Source organism: Malaya genurostris, chromosome 1, assembly GCF_030247185.1.
Source record: "Malaya genurostris strain Urasoe2022 chromosome 1, Malgen_1.1, whole genome shotgun sequence".
NCBI lineage: Eukaryota > Metazoa > Arthropoda > Insecta > Diptera > Culicidae > Malaya > Malaya genurostris.
In genome coordinates, this window is record NC_080570.1 from 88,559,829 (window position 1) to 88,586,603 (window position 26,775).

General features: G+C 36.3%; 1 protein-coding gene across 4 annotated transcripts in view; it reads left to right on the plus strand.

Moving 5' to 3' along the window:
* Nucleotides 1–26,775, plus strand: part of LOC131440669 (syntaxin-binding protein 5) — a 444,075-nt gene that overhangs the window by 294,530 nt on the left and 122,770 nt on the right. For all 4 annotated transcript variants that reach the window (XM_058612147.1, XM_058612149.1, XM_058612148.1 and 1 more), the window contains 2 exons: nt 834–959; nt 18,835–19,026. In XM_058612147.1, coding sequence (XP_058468130.1) covers nt 834–959; nt 18,835–19,026 — 318 coding nt within the window. The remainder of the gene's footprint in view (nt 1–833; nt 960–18,834; nt 19,027–26,775) is intronic.

Consider the following 26,775-nt stretch of genomic DNA (forward strand, 5'->3'; position numbering starts at 1 on the left):
TTAATTATTTATCTTTCCTCATAAGCCAAGAGCTTCTTTTCTTAAACCAAACAAAAATCACATTCTCAAATTCAATGGCTTGGAATTGACATGGTCTGATTGAGCTAAATACTTAGGTTCAACGTATGACAAAAAAAACTCACTTTCAAGGATCACATTGAAGGACTCCAGGCAAAGTGTAATAAATATATGAAATGTTTATATCCTGCCATAAACAGAAATTCTAGGCTCTGTCTAAAAAACAAGTTGTTAATTTATAAACAAATTTTCAGACCAGCCATGCTTTATGCAGTACCAATTTGGTCAAGTTGTTGTTCCACCAGGAAGAAAACGGTTCAAAGGATTCAGAATAAAATTCTGAAAATGATTTTGAAGCGTACTCCCTGGTTTAGTACAAATGAGTTACACAGACTCACAAATATAGAACCATTAGATGTAATGTCACTTAATATTATAAGCAAATTCCGACAAAATTCGATGCAATCTTCAATTGAATCGATTCGCTCTCTGTATTAGTTAGTAAGTTAGTATATAAGTTCCTTTTCCCTATTACACAATACAAGTAGGTTTAGAATTTTCCCTACACAAAAATCTCAGAATTGCGGAAGCAAATGATGTCCTCATGGTAATAACCAAATCATATATATATACAGTTAAAAAATAGACACCAAGTATGGAAAATGTTTGCTCAAAACAGGCGATTACCGTACCTATCAATTACTCTAATATTAAATCTATATTTTGTTGATTATGTAGCTCTGTTCGATGTAATAGTCGAAACAACTTCGACATAATGAATTTATTTAAAATGCATGTTTATTTTCCATTCGCAGGTCCTATGTTTCGGTTAAAAGGATCCGTGTTGTCTATGTCGTTGCTGGATTGCAATGGTGCTCTTATCCCATATCCCTATGAAACCTGGAGAGATGACGCAAAGGATGGAAAGGAGAAACGTGATAGTATGACAATTTTTTTTCAAATTTTATTGCCGTATTTTTTTTATTTAACTCAAATTTTGCATAAGTGCTACTTATGGCCTAACGAATCAATTTTCATAATCAGTATGCCATTGTTTTTTTATTTTAAAAATTACACTTAAAATTCAAATATCTCAAAAAGCGTTTTTATTTAATTTTCTTATAACTGAAGTTTAATATAAAATACTGCCAAACTTCTAGAATGGAAGAATAACTTCTAAAAATGTGAAAATTTTTCAAAATAATATGAATTTTTGAAAATCTTGAAAAGAATTTTTCATATTTTTCAATAAAATTTTATGAAAGAACGCTAAATTTCCAATAAAAACCTTTTTTAATCCACCTAGTGGTGTGATGATGCCTTTCTCATATTACTTTTTCAAAAATATCACTAGAAGATTCTGTGAAGAAATTTTTTTTTATAAATCTTGAATAAAATAAGAAACTTTCTTTGGGTAAAAACATAACCTTTTCATTCTAACATAACCTTTTCAATTTGTAAACAGTTATGTCAAGTTAATAAGAATTTTTCTATATTTTGCATCGTCGCACTAAATGAAGTCGGACCCGGATGAAATTAAATAGCAGTCTTTGAAACTATAGGAACTTTCATTTGAGGCCGTTTGTGGAAATCAATCAAATCATCTTTTACAAAATTGAGTGAGTCTCGTTTTAAACTTTTTGACCACTACTTCTGGTACATCTGGAACCGGGAACTTGGAACCAGTATAGCCGAAGTCGGTTCGTTTAGTAAGTAACTAACGGGTGGCAACTAAAATTTTGGAATTTTGTCGAGGCCTGTATGCTTAACAACAAACGAGCTCAGAGAGAAAGAAGAGTGTGTATGTGTTAGCTCTCTCTCTCTCTCTCTCTCTCTCTCTCTCTCTCCTCTTTCTGATAGTATTTTCTGTTTTGTTTATGCTTGCTCAGTTTTGCTCAAAATGCCGTCGAAACAAAAAGTATTTCGCGAGCGCGTTGTACAGTTCTACGAACTGCACATAAATCTCGGCAAAAAGTATACGGTACAACATTTTAAAAGCGAAAATGTTGCGGCTTCGACTCTTTACCATATCCTATGATCCCCAATAACTGCTCGCAAGAAAGTTAGTGGAAGACCAGCCAAATTATGGACGTAAAAGGACTTCGTTCTCTTTCTCGTGCCTTCAACAACAAGGATTCACTGAGGCAACAGGAGTCCTCAAAAAAGTTCAACTGTTCTCACCAGTACATCTGCAAAACAATAAAAAGAGTCGAAATAAAGTGCCGAAAGAAGACACGAGCCCCGGATACGCATAGATTTCAACGCTGAAGTCCCAATTGATCAACCAGCGATCAAAAATTATTCCGGAAAAAGTTTTGTTTTGGACGACGAAATTTATTTCCCTCTTTCGAAGACGTAGTTTCCCGGAAACGATTGATACTATTCAATGGATAGTTCTATTGCACCTCCGATCTTAAAATATAAGTTTAAACAGAAATTCGAACAGAAGGTGATGCTGTATATTGCCATTTCCGAGAAGGGTATTTCTAAGTCATGGTTCAAGCCCCCTGGTTTGCAATCAATCAAGATGTGTACCAGAACGAAAGTTTGAAGGAAATTTTGATCCTGTTTCTTCAAAAACATCATGCTGATGGACAATACGAGTTTTGGCCGGATAAAACATCATCGCATTACACCAAAAAACACAATCGTTTCTGAATACCCATTCGATCCCATTTGTACACGAAAACCACAACACGACAAATCGGCCTCAGTGTCGCTCAATCGCAGATTTCTTCGGGGTTTTAAGCTCCTTGGTGTACAAAAATAACTGGAGAGCAATGAATTGCGAACAGTTGATTGGTAGAATCAAGAGATGCATTCGTAAAGTTGACATGAAGGCCATACAACGCTCCTGTTCCGACATCAAACGGAAGCCTCGCCGAACATCCGATTACGGACCGTTTTGAAATGTTCACTAATTTGTTTTTCAACAATGAACAATCTATCTTTAATTTCTATAAATCAGATTTTCTTTAAATATGTCTGTCTTTTTTTGATAGCTTGAGAAAGAAATTCCAAAATTTTAGTTGCCACCCGTTAATATAACCTACAATGAACTGTGTCGAATGATATAGAACACTCCGCCCTCTAAGCCAATTTTCACTAGTCAATTTTTCAAGTGATGGCATAAACTTTCTATATTGAATAAAATAAGAAACTTTCTTTGGGTAAAAACATAACCTTTTCATTCTAACATAACCTTTTCAATTTGTAAACAGTTATGTCAAGTTAATAAGAATTTTTCTATATTTTGCATCGTCGCACTAAATGAAGTCGAACCCGGATGAAATTAAATAGCAGTCTTTGAAACTATAGGAACTTTCATTTGAGGCCGTTTGTGGAAATCAATCAAATCATCTTTTACAAAATTGAGTGAGTCTCGTTTTAAACTTTTTGACCACTACTTCTGGTACATCTGGAACCGGGAACTTGGAACCAGTATAGCCGAAGTCGGTTCGTTTAGTAAGTAACTAACGGGTGGCAACTAAAATTTTGGAATTTTGTCGAGGCCTGTATGCTTAACAACAAACGAGCTCAGAGAGAAAGAAGAGTGTGTATGTGTTAGCTCTCTCTCTCTCTCTCCTCTTTCTGATAGTATTTTCTGTTTTGTTTATGCTTGCTCAGTTTTGCTCAAAATGCCGTCGAAACAAAAAGTATTTCGCGAGCGCGTTGTACAGTTCTACGAACTGCACATAAATCTCGGCAAAAAGTATACGGTACAACATTTTAAAAGCGAAAATGTTGCGGCTTCGACTCTTTACCATATCCTAAGATCCCCAATAACTGCTCGCAAGAAAGTTAGTGGAAGACCAGCCAAATTATGGACGTAAAAGGACTTCGTTCTCTTTCTCGTGCCTTCAACAACAAGGATTCACTGAGGCAACAGGAGTCCTCAAAAAAGTTCAACTGTTCTCACCAGTACATCTGCAAAACAATAAAAAGAGTCGAAATAAAGTGCCGAAAGAAGACACGAGCCCCGGATACGCATAGATTTCAACGCTGAAGTCCCAATGCCGCTGGTTGATCAAAAATTATTCCGGAAAAAGTTTTGTTTTGGACGACGAAATTTATTTCCCTCTTTCGAAGACGTAGTTTCCCGGAAACGATTGATACTATTCAATGGATAGTTCTATTGCACCTCTGATCTTAAAATATACGTTTAAACAGAAGTTCGAACAGAAGGTGATGCTGTATATTGCCATTTCCGAGAAGGGTATTTCTAAGTCATGGTTCAAGCCCCCTGGTTTGCAATCAATCAAGATGTGTACCAGAACGAAAGTTTGAAGGAAATTTTGATCCTGTTTCTTCAAAAACATCATGCTGATGGACAATACGAGTTTTGGCCGGATAAAACATCATCGCATTACGCCAAAAAACACAATCGTTTCTGAATACCCATTCGATCCCATTTGTACACGAAAACCACAACACGACAAATCGGCCTCAGTGTCGCTCAATCGCAGATTTCTTCGGGGTTTTAAGCTCCTTGGTGTACAAAAATAACTGGAGAGCCACGAATTGCGAACAGTTGATTGGTAGAATCAAGAGATGCATTCGTAAAGTTGACATGAAGGCCATACAACGCTCCTGTTCCGACATCAAACGGAAGCTTCGCCGAACATCCGATTACGGACCGTTTTGAAATGTTCACTAATTTGTTTTTCAACAATGAACAATCTATCTTTAATTTCTATAAATCAGATTTTCTTTAAATATGTCTGTCTTTTTTTGATAGCTTGAGAAAGAAATTCCAAAATTTTAGTTGCCACCCGTTAATATAACCTACAATGAACTGTGTCGAATGATATAGAACACTCAGCCCTCTAAGCCAATTTTCACTAGTCAATTTTTCAAGTGATGGCATAAACTTTCTATATTAGAATTTGTACTTTTATAGATAAGTATCGTTATCATGATCTTGTAATAACACTAACAAGCATACAAGCAAAGTCTTGGCATTACATTCCTTTTGTGGACTTTGGCCTTTCTGTTTCAACAGACTTCGCAGCCGATTCTTAGTGTACAGAATCATTGCATGGCTAGTACTATGGATCCTACTGACACTAAGAACCCTTCCAGGTCGGGGCTCGAACATAGGACAACTGGCTTGTAAAACCAGTGTCCTAATAAGCATACAACAAGATACAAATTGAATAAAAGAATTAGAAATTTACAATCTTTTCACCTGGAAAACATTAATTGCAATGTGGCAACCCTGCACGCTATACGAAATTGAACATAGCACGCTGCGAACGGAGTAAAGCCGCATATACCGTCGCATTGTCGCGTTTGCATTGTCGTTTTGAACGTTGTGACACTCATCGCCCTATAATTTTGGAACCGAAAGTCGGGTCAAGATGAAATTCCACAGTATATTTAAAGACAATGAAAGCTTTAATTTGAATCATGATTCGTGAAAATCGGCTTAACCATTGCTGAGAAATCGAAGTGAGTTCCGTTTTTTGGTGAATTTTCGTCACTATTATCGGTGCTTTCGGAAGTGGAAACCGGGGACTAGTAGTCCCAAAGCAGTTTTATATATTCACCTGTTAGTTGGTTAGTTCTGCCATCTAGATGAACTTAGCAGTATGTTTTATAAACATGTGCAACTCGTTTCTCCATCGCTCGTGAAAAAATACTCATGAAATTGAAAATTTTCGCGCTGTAATATCGCAACCGGAAGTCGGATTTGAATCAACTTTTCGGGGACTTTTTAAGACCTTTAATTAGCTTCTTAGTTTGTGAAAATCGGTTAAGAAATTTCCGAGAAAAAATAAAGTGCGCAATTTTCAATGAATTTGCACATATTCCACATGCATATCACTCTGTAATGCCGGAACCGGAAGTTGGCTCCAAATGAACCTCGTATGGGACCTTAAGACCTTTGATTTGAATGTTAGTTTGTGAAAATCGGTTCCGTTATCTCTGAGAAAATAGAGTGACAATATTTGTCATATACACACATTCATACATACATACACATACATTTTGTGATCTCGACTAACTGAGTCGAATGGTATATGACACTCGGCCCTCCAGGCCTCAGTTGTAAAGTCGTTTTTCAGAGCGATTGCATAGCCTTTCTATATGAGAAAAAATGTGTTAATAAAAATAAATGTGTTAATAAAAATTGGGTTAGTAAAAATTTTGCTCACTAGATTGTTATTAGAATATTGTCACTAACAGTACTATTGATGTAGTTTTGGTATATGCTACCGTTTTCGAGATACAGCGGTTTTAAAAAAATGTTTCGGGAAACTTTTTTTAGTAAAGATTTTCGGTTGGTTCTTTGAATTTATTAAAGAAACATTTTTACTCGAAATAACTTTAGTTTAGATTGTTATAAAGACTGTCCCAGAAAGTATGAACGCACTTTGATTTCGCTGTAAATAATTCACAAGTGTTAGATATTCAAATTTTATTCGATATACTGATAATATTAGACTACAAGAACAGAATATTATTCTCAACATTAGCTACTTAGCCATTGTAGACTAGCTGGCGCACTTTCTTGTGCACGTTCCTCATTAAATTCCGTTTTGACACTTTTTTCAATTTTTTTTTTTCGAACTATTGAATGGTTTCGGCTGCCGAGACATGTTTCCTAAGATGTGCCTTCGTTAATGCCCAAAATTCCTCAATTGGTCGAAGTTGTGGGCAATTTGATGGATTCATGTCTTTTGGGACGAAAGTAACATTTTTAGTAGTATACCATTCTACCGTTGGATTCGAGTAGTGGCAAGAAGCAAGATCTAGCCAGAAGACAACAAGATCCTTGTGGCTTCGAATCAAGGGTAGAAGTCGTTTTTGTAAACATTCCTTGATGTATATTTCGCTGTTCATTGAAGCAGTGGTGATGAAGGGTTTCGAAATCTTACCGCAGCTACAAATTGCTTGCCAGACCATAGCTTTCTTACCAAATTTTTCGATTTCAATCGATGTCTCGGACTGGTTTAACACTTGCCCTTCTCGCGTCGTATAATGTTGTAGTCCCGGCAAGGATTTGTAATCGAGTTTCACGTAGGTTTCATCGTCCATGATTATGCAGTTCAAATTTCCAGCAAGAATCGTATTGTACAGCTTTCGAACCCTCGGCCTGATCGATGCTTCTTGTTTCGGACTACGTTTTGGTTGTTTCTGCTTCTTATAGGTTCGAAGATTCAAACGTTCTTTAGCACGAAGAATATTTGACTTCAAAGTGCCCACTTGTTTGGCCAACTGAGAGTTAGCAGGACCTTTTTTCGACCCGTTTTCGGTTTATCCTCAAAGGTGTTATCCTCACCGAACATCCTGATTGCATTTCGCAGGGCTTTTTCACTTACTCCTTCCATTTTTGCTATCTTATTCAGTGACAATCCGCGTTCTGTTCATCATTTGTACACAATTTTCGACGTTGTTCTGCTGAAAGTCCACGCATTTCGAAACAAACTAATGAAAACGAATAAACAACTGCACAAGTGGTTAGAGAAGAGTGTAAACAACAGGACGCAGTCATAAAAATTGACAGATTCTGAACCATTGCGAAATGGCAGCGGTTTTTGGTTGCGTCCATACTTTCTGGGACAGTCTTTACAATATTCAATAATGGAATTTATTAAAGATTATTGTTCAAAAATATGCGTTTTATTGTTCCTCCTCAGACAGGGTCCCAGATAGAGCAGATGATTTGTTCAACTCGAAACGGAAAGAATCGCCAGTTTTAAATTTTTTGTTCGGCAGATTATTTTTCAACAAATCCTAGTTCAACAAATTTGCATAAGATTTCGGCAAGTTTTGGAACACTTTTCACCAAACACGTTTACGCAATCCCTATCTAAGAAGCTATTCATTTTGTACTTCATTCTTCAATTCTGAGCTATTTCTTGTTTTCACTTGATTATCACTTGCCTGTTTCTCTTTAACTTGTTTATTCGCAGTACCAGAGTGTTTTATATACACACATTAGTACCTGTAACAACTAACAGGTACATTTTTGTATGCTCAGAAAAATTTAACTACAGGCTTATCCTAAGAAAATAACAGGTATGCTTATTTTAGAAAACTGTAAAACATCTTTTCTGATTCTTTACGAAAAATAAATACTGCATTTCTAATACATTTGATATATTGCAATATTATTAAAAAAAACATATCATAGAATGAATACTAGCTTCTGCTTAACAATTTATCTACTGTTTCAAGAAAATTTTCTGCTATGTTAACTAAGCTCAAAGATCATTCAAAATCGTTACAGAAAAAAAAATTTCCCGAATTTTTTTTCGGACCACTGTATCTCTAGAATGGTAGCTTATAGAAAATTATTGTTGATTATTTTTTTTTATTAGAAATTTAGCGTTATTTCATATAGTTTTGTTGAAAAATACAAAAACAAATAACATGATTTTCAAAATTTTTTATTTTTTGTAGAATATATAACTTTTTCAATTGTTGTTGATCCCTTATGAAAATGGAACTTTGCTATTCCAATATTGCAACAAATGAAATTATTGAAATTTACACTGAATGGGACTGATATGCGGGTACTTCACATATGGGACAGACATGAGTTGATATTTTTTTCAAATTTTACTGAACAAACCCTCAACTTTTATTGCAATTTCTGAGAGTATATTGAGGACAGTTTGCATTCCTCAAGCTAACTCAATATTGGCTAAAAACGACATGAGACTGATATGCGGGTATGGGCAGTACAGCATATAAAAATAATAAATTAAGAAAACATTTTTTGAGATAATTGAATTTTGATTTGAATAATTTTTTCAACAGTGCCAACATATTTTACATTGTATTTATAAATACCGCTGCAGAAGATACCAAATCGAGTTAACTAGCCAGTTCTAAAATATTTATTACTGAAAAGTTTTAAGAGATTTGTGCTTAGTTCTTTCTCAAAAGTAAGGAAAGAGTTAAACTGGCAAACTGATGATGTAAATTTACTCTTAGAAAAAATCATTCAACGGAAGTCATCTGTTGGTCCTATACGTTGAACCGTTGGTCCGATGAATGTTCAATGAATCGTCCAACGGGATTAGCACCAGCAGTTTAACTACCTGCAGCTTAGAGTTGTATTTTTTGTATCTATCACGAGCCAGTATAATCGAAATACAACCTCTTCGCTTGAATGGTTTTTACTGAATGATTTGAGATTATGTCACACAACTAAAAATTTTATCATAAAATTGTGATCATATTTCCGATTGCATGTTTTGCTACATGCTATAATTATATTGTTACGTTAGATCACTCTCTAAGGCGGTATTTTGAAAAGGCGCCCCATAGTAAAGTAAGTCGTATTCACGACAAAAATTTATAGAATTATAAGAAAGACACGACCGAGCACAATTACATTAAAAATGAAACAATTCAAAGGTTCCCATGATAGATACAAAAAAAACTACAAGGATCAGCCCCTGGGGTTGTTCGAGCCATTGATGTGGAACAAGGCAACCAAAACTTCTCATGATCGATATTTTCAATTAATCGTCACACTTTTGAATCCGCAAATGCACGAGAGTCTGCTTAGATTGATCTTTATTAGGAACCAACACCGAACACGCGAACCCAGAATATAGACTCTAAGGCTATTCGCAACGCGGTGATGGATATCTGTTCTAAAATGACATACTGTTGTATAATTTAAAACTGTTAAAAATAAAACTCGAGCTTGACAATCTCAATGGAAAGATTTAAAATCTGTTCTATATATTTCTGTAAATGCATTTATGTTGTGTCTATTCACTTCACTGTTTCAAATCAGAAACAAACAAACTAAATTAATGATTTCGAAAACGATATGAATATTTTTACAGATTATAGTGAGCTGGAGTTATTGATAATTTCTGAAATGTCATTCGACGCTTCGACATCTCGTCTCTCAGATTTCGTAACAGACGCTCACGCAAAAAATAAATTAAAACAGTGTTCTATTCGTGTTTCAAATATTCATTAATTTAAAACAATTTCGTCGAGCAGTTTTAAATCTGTTTTAAATTTGTACTCGAAAAATAGAACTAAATCTCAGCGTCGTGATTGTTTCAGTTGTAGATCTAAAGTAGATCAGTCCATATGAAATAAAACAGCGTTGCGAACAACCTAATAGTCGTGATTTGTATTTGTTTTGTAGCCGACGAAATTACATCAATAGCCCGAATGTATGCAATTATATGTTTGTACATGCTTGCGATACGGATATCGATATTTAAGCTTCTCTTCGCCAAGCTTGTGTTCAAGTTTTGTACGCAAGCAGTTATTTTTATAGCGTTTCTCTACCATTACTATCCTTCTGCGATTTTAGTTGAAGCGATAAACTTTATCTCATCATCAATCGAGTTCATCTTATATAAATTAGAAATTTATCTTATGCACTCAAAATTTACCCTGGGGTAGTTGTCATTTTCTCAGACGAAACGACATAACATGGAATTTCATCCGATCTTGCATGACACAAGATCAGAGCATACACGTTATAGCTTCAAATCGTTTTATGGCACTTTTTGTCTTTCTGTCTAGCAACAACCTACCTCTAGCATACTACGCGTAGGACTGAAACGTTAGCTATAATTTTTCTTCTATTTATAGATTCGCGTGCTTCCAACAGCTTCGCTTATGATTCGATTGACCAATCAGAGCGATGCTTTCCCTTTGATATATCGCTTACTCCTTCAAAACTGTCAACTATGGCAGGGAAATCCGGTATGCCGGCGATTTTTGGCAGACAAAATAGGACACTGCTAGCTATTCATCAACATTTCAATGATATACAATTAAAATACATGGCTATGTACATTCAAATCAATACGTAGAAATATTTCCAATCAAATGGTAACATAATATTAATAATTGATATAAAATTTACTGAGCTGTAATTGTTCAAAACCTGACCACATTTCTACGTGTATTTTTCTTGAGTTTCTAGTTTGCACCCGTATATAGAAAACAAACATGTGTTCCACATTAACAATGACGGTAATTTATTTATTTATTTATTTATTTATTTATTTATTTATTTATTTATTTATTTATTTATTTATTTATTTATTTATTTATTTATTTATTTCTTTATTTATTTATTTATTTATTTATTTATTTATTTATTTATTTATTTATTTATTTATTTATTTATTTATTTATTATCATCGGACATTACAGTCTAAATGATATGAGTGGAGAAAAGCCCGTTTGAGTGAACCAAAACATTTCAATGGCACTATTCTCAAAGAGGCATAAAAACCACTATCTTTTCCAATATACTAAAATTTACACATAATACATACAAAATTGTCGTTAATAAATAAAACTATACAAACATCATACGTTAATCATACAAACACCAATAAAATATCACAGTAATTGCAGTCTTCGTATAAAGGATGTAAATTTTGTTGATGATTCGCCAAACTCGAAGGTACACTCTGCTCGTGAAAAAGTACGTATCATTGAAGAGACTGGTTCGTGATATCCATAGCTCGTCGGATGAAACTTTGTTAATAATAACGACACATCGCGGGTTCTTCTAGTGGCTCGAAGATCCAAACGGGATAGTAGTTCAGGTGCATCAATTTCACCATTCAGAATTTTCGCAACTGTTAAGGCTTGTTGAATACGACGACGACGTTCCAATGATTCAAGATTTAATAGCTGACAACGATTTTGATATGGCGCTAGGTTCTGCCGAGTGTTTACAATTTCGCGGAGGCACCGAAGAGCACCCTTGCGTTGGTTATATTGTCAATCAATTGAATTCAATCAGACGCGTATTGATGAAAAAAGAATTAATCATTCAAACGCATTTTTCGTCATACCGTGGCGCTATAGGTGCTTATAGTACAAGCAACGTATATGGCTAAATCGGAAACACTCGGCTTCGGTGTTTGCCGAAGTCAGGAACACTCGACTTCAGTGCTGCCCGAAAATTCAAGCACCGGTGGTTGACAATTACACGACCACCGCTACGGGTGCTTTTCTACTGCGTTCGGTGTTTGTTTTTCAACACGGGCACGAAGCGTAGCATTCAATACTCCTGGTGGTGTGCTCACGAGTGATGGTGAGTACCGTGCAGAACGGATCCGTGCCATGCCTGGTTCCAAGTTTGCCTCATGAGTTACGTTTACGCGTGAACTAATATGACGATCCGAAATTGCAATTAAAGCTCCTCCAAAGCTCTTTTTTCGGCTGTTGTTTTCATTCCGGTCGCAGCGGAATACGTTGAACGAGCTGCCAAATAATTGAATAGACCGATCGCCAAGTCCTGTTTCCGTCATCACAATGATATCCAAATTGCATGCTACGAAAGCAGCATCTATTTTAGAGCGCAGGCCACGGACGTTTTGATAGTACAACCATATACTGTGGAGATGTTGTTGAGAAGCAAGTTGAAAAGTAGACTGAAACGGTATTATTCCATTCAATGTGTGTGCAGTATCAAGCCTAGCTTCGGGAAGACATATACGCTCTTTATTATTACCTGACGAACCAGGGTTGGCACTAACTTCTAAATTACATTCAGGAGTTCCAACAAATTCTACTGGAAGGAATAGGCTGGTTCGTGGCAACATCTGTAATTGAGACATCTCTCTCAGCGATAGTGAAGTATCAATCCTAGCTTCGGAGTGACATATACGTGTAAGATTTTCTGATAACAAATCTCTAGAAGTTGACACAAGCTTTGAGGCGTGCTCACTAGAGACGCATCTAACAGCGACCGCTCCATTATCTTTGAACTTTACATTGGTAACAGAAAACATGGTTAGATCTAGATTTAAACGAATGTCATTCTTGGTAATATCAGCCGCCTGTGATGACTTTGGTTTTAAAATAACAGTTTGTCTAGCTTTTTCACAACTTCTGACTTCGACTTGGGTAAAATTACATTAACATCAGAGCAGTTTATAACAGATTCAGCATCATCCGCAACATTGCTGACATCACGATCAACTCTACGACCCTTACCGGACCTCAAAAGGCCACCTTCGTCGATTGTCGGAAAGTCATTATTTTTGTGCTTCAAGCGGTCACCGGTTACAGTTTTCGCACCAACTTGCTTTGGTTTAGATCGAGGCAAGCCAGTATCACCAGACACTATGTTAGCATAAGAACTCTTAGTATTGGAGGTGTCAGCTTTGGCAGACTTTAGTGCTGTCGAAATCGCATTCACTTCACTGTTTACTGCCGAAGTCACATGTGTAAGCAAAGACCGCTCCGCTTCGGAAATTCCGGCTTTCACAACATTGTGAAGTTTATCTTCAAAGCCGCCGCATCACTTAGTAGTTTTACCGTCTCGGTTAACTCAGCACATTTAATAAAAACATCATTCAGGCTAAGTTGTTGTTTGAGGCACTCGAAACACATGAATTTCAGAGCAACATTATTTTTCATAGCCAGAACACCAGGATTATTCAGATCGGAGCACTTGGTGTGCAAAATTCGCATACATCCACCAAAACAATATATACGATCGCTTTCCGAAGCAATACGCTGTGAGTAAACATCGCATTGTACAGAAGCCATGGCTATTGTTGCGACCTTGCGTCACTCTTATTGATTTGCCGAAATTGAAATATTTAACGCAATGACGGTAGTGGATGAACTAAACTAAAATTTGTTCTAGTCCACCTAGTGGTGTAATGATGCCTTTCTCATATCAATCATATTATCATATATAATACCTATTAAAAATTTTTCCCTTCGATTCTTGACAAAAATCAAGGGACTGTTTGTGCATTATCTAGTACACCCAAACCTCCATTTACGTAATAATCGGGACTACGTAAATTTAATTATGACGTAAAAAAGTTTACGTTATTTGCAATTTTCAACGTAAAAACAGTTTCCTTATATGTATGTATTATTAGATATGTATAATATATTGGATAGTTATGGAACGAAAATTATGAGTATTTACAGGAAAAAGATGTTCTAAGCAGCATCAATTTCCAAGATGGCGACTTCCGGTTTATTGATATTCCTTGAAAACCCTTACATTATGGGTATTTTCGGAACGGATTTGATGAGTAGATGTCGGAAAATTATGTTTAAAGTCATTTCAAAATCCAAGATGGTGTTTCTCGAAACCCATAGCGAAACGAATGTTTTCGGAACGGGTTTAAAGAACAGTTCTTAGTAAACGTTGTTTGAGTAATTATAACTGTCGAATGCTTTATAATATTGTTACTTTCGGAATGGATTTTACGAGTCAATATTAGGAAGAAAGTTGTTTCAAATAAACTTCAGGAACTTTATTCCAAATTCAACGTAATATTAGCTTGACACTTACAATCGAATTGTCAAACAAATACATAAATTGATGAAAATGCTTCGATGTAGATATTTTATGATTCATTCTTTGGTGAAAGAAATGTCAATATCTAATTTTCAGTATTGTAGTAAAAATGATTTATTTGAATAGATTCAAGTTTTGAACTGCTGTTAAAACTGTTTTTTTTCGTTTTCGTTGACTGATTTCAATCTCTGAAAGGATCAATCGACTGCTAATTAAACACCTAAATAATTGAAATCTGCGGTCGGTCAGTAAAACCACTTTTTAGACTTCTTCGGGAAGTCATAGAAAAAATTATTTCGAGAAAAACTTATTTTTTAATATTCACTATTTACTGGGGTATAAATCAATTTTACACTGTTATGATTTAAGTATTACGTAAATAATTTGGCTTTTACCGTCAGAACATAATTAATTTTTCATTTCTGTGTTTTGCCATTCTCATAAAGAAAGGCTATACAATCACTGTAAAAATCGACTTTAGAACCGCATATTGAATGTCATATACCATTCGATTCAGCTCGACGAACTTAACAAATACTGTGTGTATGTGTATGTGTTTATGTGTGTGTATGTGTGTGTGACAAATATTGTCACTCACTTTTCTCGGAGATGGCTCAACCGATTTTAACAAACTTAGATTCAAATGAAAAGTCTCATGGCTTCATACAAAGTTACTGAATTTCATTTGGATCCGACTTTCGGTTCCGGAAGTACAGGACGATATGCACGTACATTGTGAAAATAATGTCACTCACTTTTGTCTGAAATGACAGAGCCGATTTTCACAAACTTAGATTCAAATTGAAGATCTCATGGTTCCATACAAAGTTCCACAATTTCATTTGGATCCATCTTCCAGTGATCCAAATGAAATTGTGGAACTTTGTATGGAACTTTGTACGGAGGATAGGTGATTTGCGCCATAATGCCTTTCTCTGTGATAATGCCTTTCTTCAAAACAGTCTCATAAAAATATTTTTTATCTTTTTATTAATTAATTTGTGAAACAAATTTGGGCTCATTGACACCAATTGATTCAGATTGAATCGAGTGGTTCACAAAAGCATGCTTCAGTGTTTATATCACATAGTAGGCATCATTGTTCCAACCAAGCGCTTGACATTTGCGTGCCCATTTGTATGAGAAGAGTGATGCTAATCTAGAAAACCCTTCTTAGTCCACTTAGTGGAATTCTCATAGATCTTGCAAAATCACCATAATTACATAAAATTCCCGAAATCGAAAAAAAAATTGATGCCAGAAGTCTTAGAATTGCATGAAACGAAAAAAAATTTTGTCGTGAATACGACTTACTTTACTATGGGGTGCCTTTTCAAAATTAGCCTTATGAAAGAATGGGCAGAACTTAATCGTGAATATCTCGACTTGTATTAAAGGCAGCAACATAATTCTTTCACCATTTCATCAAAAATATGATCAGGAATTTAGGATAATATTTTGAACAGTGTGCGATAACCACAACCAACTCAAATATTAAGTTTTCTCAAACTTTGAAAACAACACGGAAAACTCTTTACTTTTGCTTGGTTTTTTCGCGCAAGGACGACGATTTTGAGGTAGTCAGGCACATATCTTCAACTGACTGCGTATAAGAGGGGAACCGTTTTCGAAATTCGATCATTTCTTCTTGTGCGTTGGATGCAAGCAGAGGTCGTGGGACCAGCAGCTTCGGAGAGTGCACCTTCTGCGTGGTTAAAAACCTCAAACGCTCAGGTTGTAGTTCTCATTTGCTTCCGGTCGTCAAGGCGAGAAGACGCATTAAACCAGTTTCGCATCATTTGGCACTGCGAGCGTATGTGTCGGTTTGTACGCAAAGCTAGTTTCAATTCATGCAAGAGCGATTGCATCAGCTGTTGGTGCTTTGCATTGGAGAGAAAGAAAACAAGAAACGAAAAGTGGGCAACATTATATAAAATCAGCCGTTCTAATGGCTCTAAATATTATCTAAAGAACTATTAAGATTACTTCTTTGAAATTCGAATCAAGGTAGAAATCATCAGTTTAGTGAAAACCCAAAATAATTTGATTCGGTTCGGGCACTTTTCGCTGTGCGAAAATCGTTCGAGATAAATGTTCCGAACTGTGCTAAATATCGTAGAGAACTCCACAATTTGGTCCTTCTAAAAGTCAGAAATGAATCCTGTACAGCATCTTGATAGTTTCTTTCAATGAAATATGCAAATCCGAAATGAAATAATCGACGTCAAAACTCGTTGAAAATTTTAGTAGTGAAAAGAGGGAAAGTTTCGCAATTCACACAATCCATCAACTATCAATTCGAATTCGAAAGTGTAAACAAATCGTGTCAGTTTTATTCGTATTCACGGCATCCAGTTATGTCTCTGACATTACACACCCGTACTTTTTTTTTTAGAAAAAATCGACTTTATGGGACTCAATTTTGCATAAGGACTTTTTTGAGGTGGTTAAACTTTTGAGTACTAGCGCATTACGAAATTAGAGGTGGTCCCAAAATATTGGCACCCTTATATATATAGAGCGATAAAAATCAACGTGTTTTACCGGTTACGTCACTTATACCATCATATATTCGGAAACAGGAGCCGCACGCATTTGATATTCGAACTTGATCAATGGCTTAGTAATAGTAGTTTTCAAACGAGTCTAAGCTTGTTAAAATCGGTTTAGTCATCTCCACGAAACTTGCGCGGTAAAAAAACGACACGTTTTGTCGGTAACGTCACTTATACTATCATATCTCCGGAAATAAAAGTCAAAGCCATTTGATCTTCGAACTTGATCAATGTCCTAGCAATAGCTTTCAAACGGTCCTAGACTTGTTAAAATCGGTTCAGCCATCTCCGAGAAACTAGCGCGGTAAGAAAACAACAGTTACGGCTCTTATACCATTATACCTCCAGAACCAGAAGTCACAGTCATTTGATCTTCAATCTTGATCAATGTCCCGACAATAGCTTTTAACGAGGATAAGTTTGTGAAATCGTTTCAGCCATCTCTGAGAAAATTGAGCGGTAAAAATATCTTCGAAAAGTGCATACACACATACACACACATATACATTTTCCGATCTCGTCCGTATAACACACTATGTGTTCATCAAGTTGTCGTTCCAAATAACCAGTGAACCATTTTTCACAAGGAGGATAGTTCACAATGAATGTTTTGAAAGGAAAACTGCAAATGAGAGTTAGGTCACTAGGAGCGAGTAAATACTCATCCCACGTAACCATTTGAGACCACAATCGAGTATGGCTAGTAGCATAGTCTATAGGGTTACTGTTCCAAAACCCTATAACCTTAAGACGGTATGCACAAGATAATGCTTCTTGTTTTAGGAACACATGTAGTGGTTTAATGAACAGTAGCGTATCTAGACCAGCAGTAGGAGTTTTCGTGAATGCTCCTGTCATCGCCATTAGGATCATCCTTTGGAGATCGACTGAACTGTCGCAACTTCTCCTTTCTGCCACCATACAAGACATCCATTTGCTAGAATTGGTCTAACAATAGTTGTGTAGATCCAATTAATGTATTTGGGTTTGAGTCACCATGATTTTCCAAAAGCTCGTCTGCATTGGCCGAAAGCCATGCATGTTCTTTTAATCCTGAAGTCAATGTTAGCAGAATCAAGAATAACCCCGACGTATTTAACTTGATCAACCACAGTAACCTTGAACCGAAGAACTGTAACGGACGAGCTCCTGTGATTATCCTACGATGAGTGAAAAGCACCATTGATGTTTTGCCGGATTTACAAGAGAAAGCTTTTTCAATGCTGTACACAACATCATGTAGCAGAGTTGTAGTGGACTTTCCACGCTCGTAAAAAAGTAGCATTCCATGTAGCGGATGCACGCCCAAACTAACATTCCTGATATAGTGATCGACCATACGTTCCACTGTTTTCAGAAAAAATGAGCTAAGACTGATAAGCCTGAAACTCTTCGCTTCCTCATAAGTGTCGCGACCGCCTTTGGTAACAAATTTGACAATTATTTCCTACCAAGCTCTGGAAATATATCCTGTCGCAAAACTAAAAGTATTTTTTTCAAAACATGTTTGAAATGTTCATACCCTTTCTGCAGTAAAGCTGGGGAAACTCCATCCTTGCCCATTTGACTGATTTAATTGTCACAGTTCTTCAAGCAAGGGTTCAAGAATCGTAACTACCCGAAAAAGTCTCGGGAACAGCTGTGTTTCAATTTTTGATTACTGGTTAAAGTATGTAATAATATTAATTATCACTTAGATAACTCGTTCAGCTCACCTTTGTAGGGGTATGAAGTGGAATTATCATCATTATCATCAAGATATTGTATCCGATTTCATAACGTTTCAAAGATCAGAGTAATCCGAAAAATACGGCGATAACTTATAACGTTTCAAAGATCAGAGTAATCCGAAAAATACTGCGAAAACTTATCAAATGAAATTACTATTCGTACAATAATCCTTTATGTGATAATTTAACTAATATACTTCCAAGCGTATTTTTTTCGCCACATTTGATGTAGTTAATTTTTATTTTTCAGAATCGACAATTAAGTCAACGACAAACAAACTTAGCCCAACAAGTCCGGATGGATTGTGTGATCGACAATTTATTGTCATTGCGAGTGAAAACCAAGCAGGAGTGTTCGCCCTACCCAGTCAAAATTGTGTGTACAAAAAAACAATAGTAGATTCTGATTTTGTGGTTGAAGCTGAAATTATAAGTATGAGAGGTAAATTACTGTAGAAATATTTGATGTGTCAAAAAAAGTCTGGTTAGCAACAGTGATACCAAACCTTTTCTTTAAGCGATGTATGCAAAATTGATGTATATGTTGATACGAAACCCAAACGTACGCATCGGCGTGATATCTTGAGCGAGTTGCATATTTATATTAAATTATCTACCATATCCTTCACACCAAAGCATCAATTAGAAACTATTCTCAGCAGAAAAAAAAACTAATTACAATAAATAAAATAATTTTTATCCCTCTAGTGGTGTTATGATGCCTTTCTATTACAAATATTGCTGTGGAATTCTAGAAACAACTGTTCATTGGATAAACATTCACTCTCATTCTTGTTTACGCCCGTATGCGATACTGTGCAAACGACAACTCGACATTCGGACGAAAAACCTTCGATAATTAGTTTTCTGGAACAACTGATGATTTATCGTTGCTCTCTTTATTTGCTGAGTCACGCACAAAAACAGACCTCCCCGGAGTTGGAAACCAACTGGAAAATTCTTCGAATTTCTTGGATAATTTTTTTACTGGACCACATGGATAAAACTGGCATTTTTATTTCATCTACGGCTGCACGAATATCTCTGGCTTGTCCACATAACACTTATCTTTGACAGCCCCCAAAAGATAATAGTCTAACGGCGTCAAATCACAGCTCCGAGGCGGCCAAACGACATCCGAATTTCGACTGATAATTCGATCTTCGAAGACTGTGCGCAGAAGATCGATCGTAGCGTTGGCTGTGTGGCACGGAGTGCCGTCTTATTGGAACCAAATGGTGTCCAAGTCTTTCTCTTTAAGTAACGGGAAGAACCAATCGCTAATCATGGCGGCGGCTCCTCCCTCATTTTCGAAGAAAAATGGTCCAATGATGCCACCAGACCAAAATTTGTACCAAACCGTCACTCTCTGAGGATGCATTCGCTTCTTCATGATAACGTATGGGTTTTCCGTCCCCCAGATGCGACAATTTTGCTTATTAACATACCCGCCGAGATGAAAATGTGCTCATCCGAGAAGATGATTTTTTGGCAAAAATCGGCGTTTTCTTCAAGCTGATCGCAAGCCCAGTTGGCGAAGCGCAAACGCATCGGATGGTCTCGTAGCTTCAACTCCTGAACCAATTAAACTTTGTACGGTGTCATACCAAGGTCTTTATGCAAAATTCATCTCAGCGATGTCTCCGAAATGTTCAATTGTTGAGATCGACGCTTCACTGATGTTCCTGGCGTCTCACGTACACTCTCGGCAACAGCAGCGATATTCTCGGTTGTGCGCACTATTTTTGGCTTATCACGCGTTGGTTTGTGTTTCAGCGGAAGGATAAAACTAAGTTTCTGTTAAATTAGAAGTGACATTAAGGTTACCAATGTCGAAATAACCGCTAGTTCAAAAAAAAGTTAGATGGCGGACCCTGTATACCCGATGAAGAACTGAAGCAATGGTTGTCCGGATAAGGCACCGGCGACCGTGGGTACCCATCCGCTCGACTTACCATCGGACATACGCAACGCTGAAACATACCGTTTTTATCTCTTCATTACGGATCCGGTGCAATTATTCCGGCCAGCACATCATCAATAACTTACTTAATGATGGATCGACGACATTCACCAGTGGACAACGTACAACCGCTGTAGATGTCTCCAAGGCTAGGCCATGAATTACACACAAGCTACTATGGCAAGCAAGCTCCGATCCCCAAGGAAGAAACCACCACTAATCACGATTCGCGTAGCAGACACGCTGGAATGGAATGGTGAAACAACACGCGTCAACAATCTTGATCAACAGAAACATTGAAGAAAAATTCACTCGAATTTGTCAATACCAAAGAAAATGATAATTGTAAGAGTCTAAAACCAATCCCAAAGCACTATTAGATATTTTTCCATTGAAGCGCTAGTGTCAATATTATTGCAATTCGCAGACTCTTGTTAGTTCCGAATTATTCTATCGTGTGGAAGAATACATTAGTCGTGAATGAGTCATAATTCAGTATAGCTACACCGTTACGATTCTGAAAGCGAAGTATAGGTTGCACAATGCACTATATGGCTAATCCGATATTTTTTGATGCTGTTAGACCCTGTATGAACTGTTAAATTTCATCATTTTATTGAATAAAACCTGCCCATTATAAACTTGTTTTTCATGGGTATCAATACAATATGTGTACCAGTCATCAAATGCTAACCTCATGAAGCATAGTAATCAGTTGACGCACAAGTTCATGAACTAAAGAACAAACGAAACAGCTCTCTTTGCTTTAACCAACGCTGTGAATTTTGCCTGACCTTTTTTACCGAATAACTGAAGTTGGTTTGTATGTACATATATGACCTTTAAATTGGGACAGTTTTGAACCTAACTGAAAATATTTTTTTCTCTTTCACTTCGAAGCTTTAGGTGGGGATATAAAATGTTTAACACTCTTGACTCACTACTTCCGGAACAGAAATTTGTATCCAGATGAAATTCTAACGTTTCGAATGGAACCATAATACTTTTAATGTGAACATAAGTTTGGGATACCGGTCACGCTATATTTGAGGAATGTAATTGATCCGAATTTAAAATACAAAAATCAAATGCACTAGTCACCCTCTAATTCCGGCACCAGAAGTGGGAAGAATTTGAAAGTATGAAATTTTTTATGGAATCTTAAGACCTTTTATTTAAATCTACGGTTGTAAAACCAGTGTATCAATCTCCGAGAAAAGCGAGCGAAAAGTGAATGAGTAGAATGGTGTTCGGCCTTTCGGGCTATAGTGCAAAGATCGGTTTTAACAGTGATTGTATAACATTGTCATATGAGAAAATTTTCTATATATTGATTATAGAGACAAATACTTTGCTTAAAATCGACCTGGATGACTTATCTCTCATGTATATAACTCGATGAAACAAATAAAACGAAATCTACCGAACCAAGCAAACCAGCGTTTCAGTGACTTTTGAATAATAGCATGCATCAGAAACATATAACGTGTAGTAGAATAGTTATTATTATTTTAATTATTATCATTATAAATCATTTTCATAAACAAAAACAAAATGTATGGTAACATAATATGCTTGTTTTCATTGACATCACTACACCACCAACCCAATATTTCCACACTATCGGCTACGAAAACCGCGTGTACATCGCGAAGCAACTCCGATATATTTTTATCAAATAAATTTTATTTCATAGGCATTCTTCCATTATTATTATTATTTTTATTATTATTATTAATTTTATTATTATTATTATTATTATTATTATTATTATTATTATTATTATTATTATTATTATTATTATTATTATTATTATTATTATTATTATTATTATTATTATTATTATTATTATTATTATTATTATTGATATTATTATTATTATTATTATTATTATTATTATTATTATTATTATTATTATTATTATTATTATTATTATTATTATTATTATTATTATTATTATTATTATTATTATTCATTATTATTATGGTTTACGACCGTATGCGATACGTTCGAAAGTACATCAAATTCGTATTTCCGTTTACGTTCGAATCAGTCACACTTTTAAACATCGTACACCCAAACCTCCTTTTACGAACCTTATATATGTATGTATGTATGCTTACACACTCACTCGTCTACATATATGTATATGTATGTATATTTATACATATAAATGATAGCTTTCACTTCACCAATATTTATATGTATTAAGAAATACAAATATTTGCACACATGTGTACGTATATTAATACATATATACATATATAAGTTACGTAAATGAAGGTTTGGGTGTACCTGCATAAAAACAACGCCCATCAAACTATCAGTTCGGGTACAGATTTTAGTTGTAATTAAAAATCTTCGCTATCATTTGTTATTTGACTTATTTTTTCCGCTGACTTGTATCATCATGCTTGGTTACGTCCGTATCGACTATTCGACGAACACATGCTTTCGAACGAATGCGAACAAGCCATTCTTGTTTTCACTCGAACGTGTACGTACGCGATTTTTTAGGAAGATTCCAAGCATCAAGGAAGTGACGTATGCTGCATAATAAATAAATACTCAGGACCTGAAAAAAGTCGGTAAATGAAATTTTCAAATTGAACTTTGTGCAAAGTAAAAAAAAAAGCATTTAAAATATTAGTCCGATCAGTAGTATCTGCGAAAAATATGTTTCATTTTTCTTGCAATTTTGTCATGTTTTCGATAGTCTACATATTAATTACATTGGTAAAATCATGCATTTAATATAAAATAAAGCATGTTTGCCCATGGCGTATTTTCCATAAGGTACCTAATAGATGTAAAATTTGATGTGTAAAAACTTGGAACCGCGCATATATTCGCCAGAAAAAACAGCATTTTACTATACTGCTATATGCTTTCAAAATGTTTTCTGCAATACACAAATGTATGATTTGATTACAAATTACCTTTAGATTCGAAAATAAATTTGTTGGAAATCAGTTAAACTTTCTTCAATGTGTTCGAACGATTGATTCGCAACATAAAACTGACGAATCGAAACCACGGCATTTCGTTTGTTCGTCCGTAAACGAGAATGGGACTTTTCGCTCGTACGAATGATCTTTGAATACACGTAACGTTTGAAGCTAAACAAGCATACATTCTAGCATTTCGCATATGGTCAACCACAAGAATTGGACTGATTTTATCAAGGCTTAGGGGCTGTCCATGAAAGACGTCACGCATTTTTTGGCAATTGTTGACTCCCAACCCTCCCTTTGTTACAAATTGTCATTGCAACAAAGACCCCCATCCTCCCTATGTCACATGTCACGAATTCAAAATAAATAAAATTCATCTCAATACATACTCAAAATGTATGACAAACCATACAAATATGAGGGAAAAATCGATGTATTACATGCTGTCATTAGATTAAAAAATATCCCTAAAGCTACGAGGCAATCGAAATAATTTTATTAATATTAACTATCTAATTTAACAAAAGTATTTGATTGGATTTTTTTTGTAAAATATCGTTTATTTCGCTTAGGATAACTATTCACAACTCATCTTTGATGAAACTCATAATTTTCATTCTTCTAGATTCAAAACGAACTCTAGCTCTGTTAGGTCGATATCATTCATTTGGTTTAGAATGAAGTTGACGTATTTTGTAACTAATTTAAAGATTTCGTATTTCATTGTAGTTTGCGTGTTATTTAGTTTAGGCCGCAGCAGATCAGTGGAAGTTACCCTTCGCCAGCCACCCAGGATTGTAGTTATTCTTCGCTGCAGATATGGCCAAGCTGCAGTCACACGCAGACACTCACATAATTTGTGTGTAAGCGTTTCGATGCTTGCTGTACAGTGCAGACAGTTTGGGTTATCCGCTCCTCCGATCACATGCAAGAGTTTGTGATGCGCTGTTTTCTCATTAACCAAGAGATACAGATCGCTGCGTTGGTTCGACGATAGTTGTCTCGTAGAAATGTTTTTCTAAATATTCCTCCAGTTCAATTCTGCATGGTTACGTTCTACCCTTGGAAGTTCCGTTTGCTCCAAGTAAAAACGATGAATTTCACCACTGGTGGGGTTTTCAACGATTTGACGGGGAAGCACAGGAATTTTTATATGCAAGATTTTGAGACAAGGAAAGTGGACGGAAATCGGGATGCTTTGGTTTAAAAGGAAACGATAAAAAGGAAGGAAATCGATTTCCTTCAGATGGCGATTTATAAGAAGCGCGTTGCTTTTGAAGGACGGCAGCTGTAGCATTAGTCCACCTTGCGTTTTGTCTCGGACTAACTGGTGCATTGGAATACGTCCTGGTGTTCCGCGAAATAGAAACGACCCCATTGCCGATGTTATTCGTGCGGAGTGCATGTTTTGTGGTGGGATAATTGATGATAGAGACCATACCCTCACCGTGATGAAGGTATTCAGTAGTATCACTTTCTGTTGAAGATTAAGAGTGCGCGTGTTGTGCATCCACAACATTTGTATCACTTTGATAACTAAAGGATTCCAGTTTCGCTTCACCATCTCCCGCACCGAGTTAGCGAAAATAACACCGAGTACCTTTATCGTCTCGGCGGATTGCAGTCCCGGCACCGACATTGCATTTCCATTAATGAAACCGACATCCATACCAACTGTTTTTGACGATTCAATTTTGCTCCAGATACCGTTTCGAAGCAGTTGAACAGTTGAAAACATCGTTCGATCGTTTTTGTTGTTGTGACCAACACACATCGTCTGCATATCCTGTTGATACAAAGATGAGAAGGTTTTATGCCTGCTGGAGAAGGAGAACAAAAATCTCAGCTCCAGCGGGCTTTTCTCGTGCTCCTAAAAAATAAAAAAAAATAAAAATATCCCACACATATATCTTCTCTACAGACGCGTTGCAGTCGTTCTACGAGGGGGTTGAGGTAGATAACGAAGAGAAGCATCGACATTGGGTCTCCTTGTCGCACAGATCGTTCGATTTGGAATGGTTGTGATAGACGTCCATTCACGAGAAGTCGGGAGCGAATCTCGGATTGATTCCCATAAAGAGTAGGGTGCGACACAGAAACGAATGAGAGACACGATCGAAAGCATGATCGAGATCGAACGAAATCAGTTTTCCTGTTTGCTTTCTTGTGATCAGCTGCGCTAACCGATCTTTTAGCGAAAGAGTTGCCTGGAAGATAATTTAGCTACCGTTTGAGCATTTTCGTGCGTCACTCAAAACCCGATGATTTCGGAGAACGAGCTGTAATTGTGTTTTCATCACACGACTCAATATTTTATAGTCCACATTTAGTAGGCTGATCGGGCGATAGCCTCTCACTGTCTCATCGCTACCTCTCTTTTTCACTAAAACTATTACCCCTTCGGTAAATGTCAGTGGTAGATCATCAGTTAATGCTTCGTTTATTACAAAGAACAGCTCTCGGTACATCACATCGGACGCATTCTGGTAAAATTCGATGGGTAGACCATCAAAGCCTGAGGTCTTTCGTATCGGGGTGCGGATGGCATTTTTGATTTCCTCGACTGTGATTTCGGCAGTTAGAGCAGCATTGGAGGTATCGTTCTCTCGCATACGAATTCCTCTCCCTCAACCTGCCCCGCGGCTTCCGCTGTATAAAGGTCATGGAAGTATTGAAGCACGTGCTGTTCGATCTCTCGGGGGTCATGCATGTTATCACCTTGCTCACTCTGCAGCTCGGTGATGATTGTTTTCTTACGCCGTCTTTCTCCCAGCTGGATGATGGCTAAACATTCTCCGTCTACGAAAGTCTGGTTGATACGACTAAAATTTCGTGCATGTTCTCTTTGCATTGATAGCATTTGTGCTTTGAGATGTTTTTTTTCATAACTATATATTGGAGTATGTGTCAAAATTAAATTGTTAAGATTTAAATTGGGTGTTCAGCCACAAGAGGTGACTTTTCAGCCCTATTATATATATGATTTGGTTGCTACCATGAGCACATCATTTCCTTCCGCAATTCTGAGACTTTTGTGTAGGGAAAATTCTAAACCTACTTGTATTGTGTAATGGGGAAAATGAACTTGTATACTAACTTCCTAACTAATACAGAGAGCGAATCGATTCAATTGAAGATTGCATCGATTTTTGTCGGAATTTGCTTATAATATTATGTGACATTACATCTAATGGTTCTATATTTGTGAGTCTGTGTAACTCATTTGTACTAAACCAGGGAGGACGCTTCAAAATCATTTTCAGAATTTTATTCT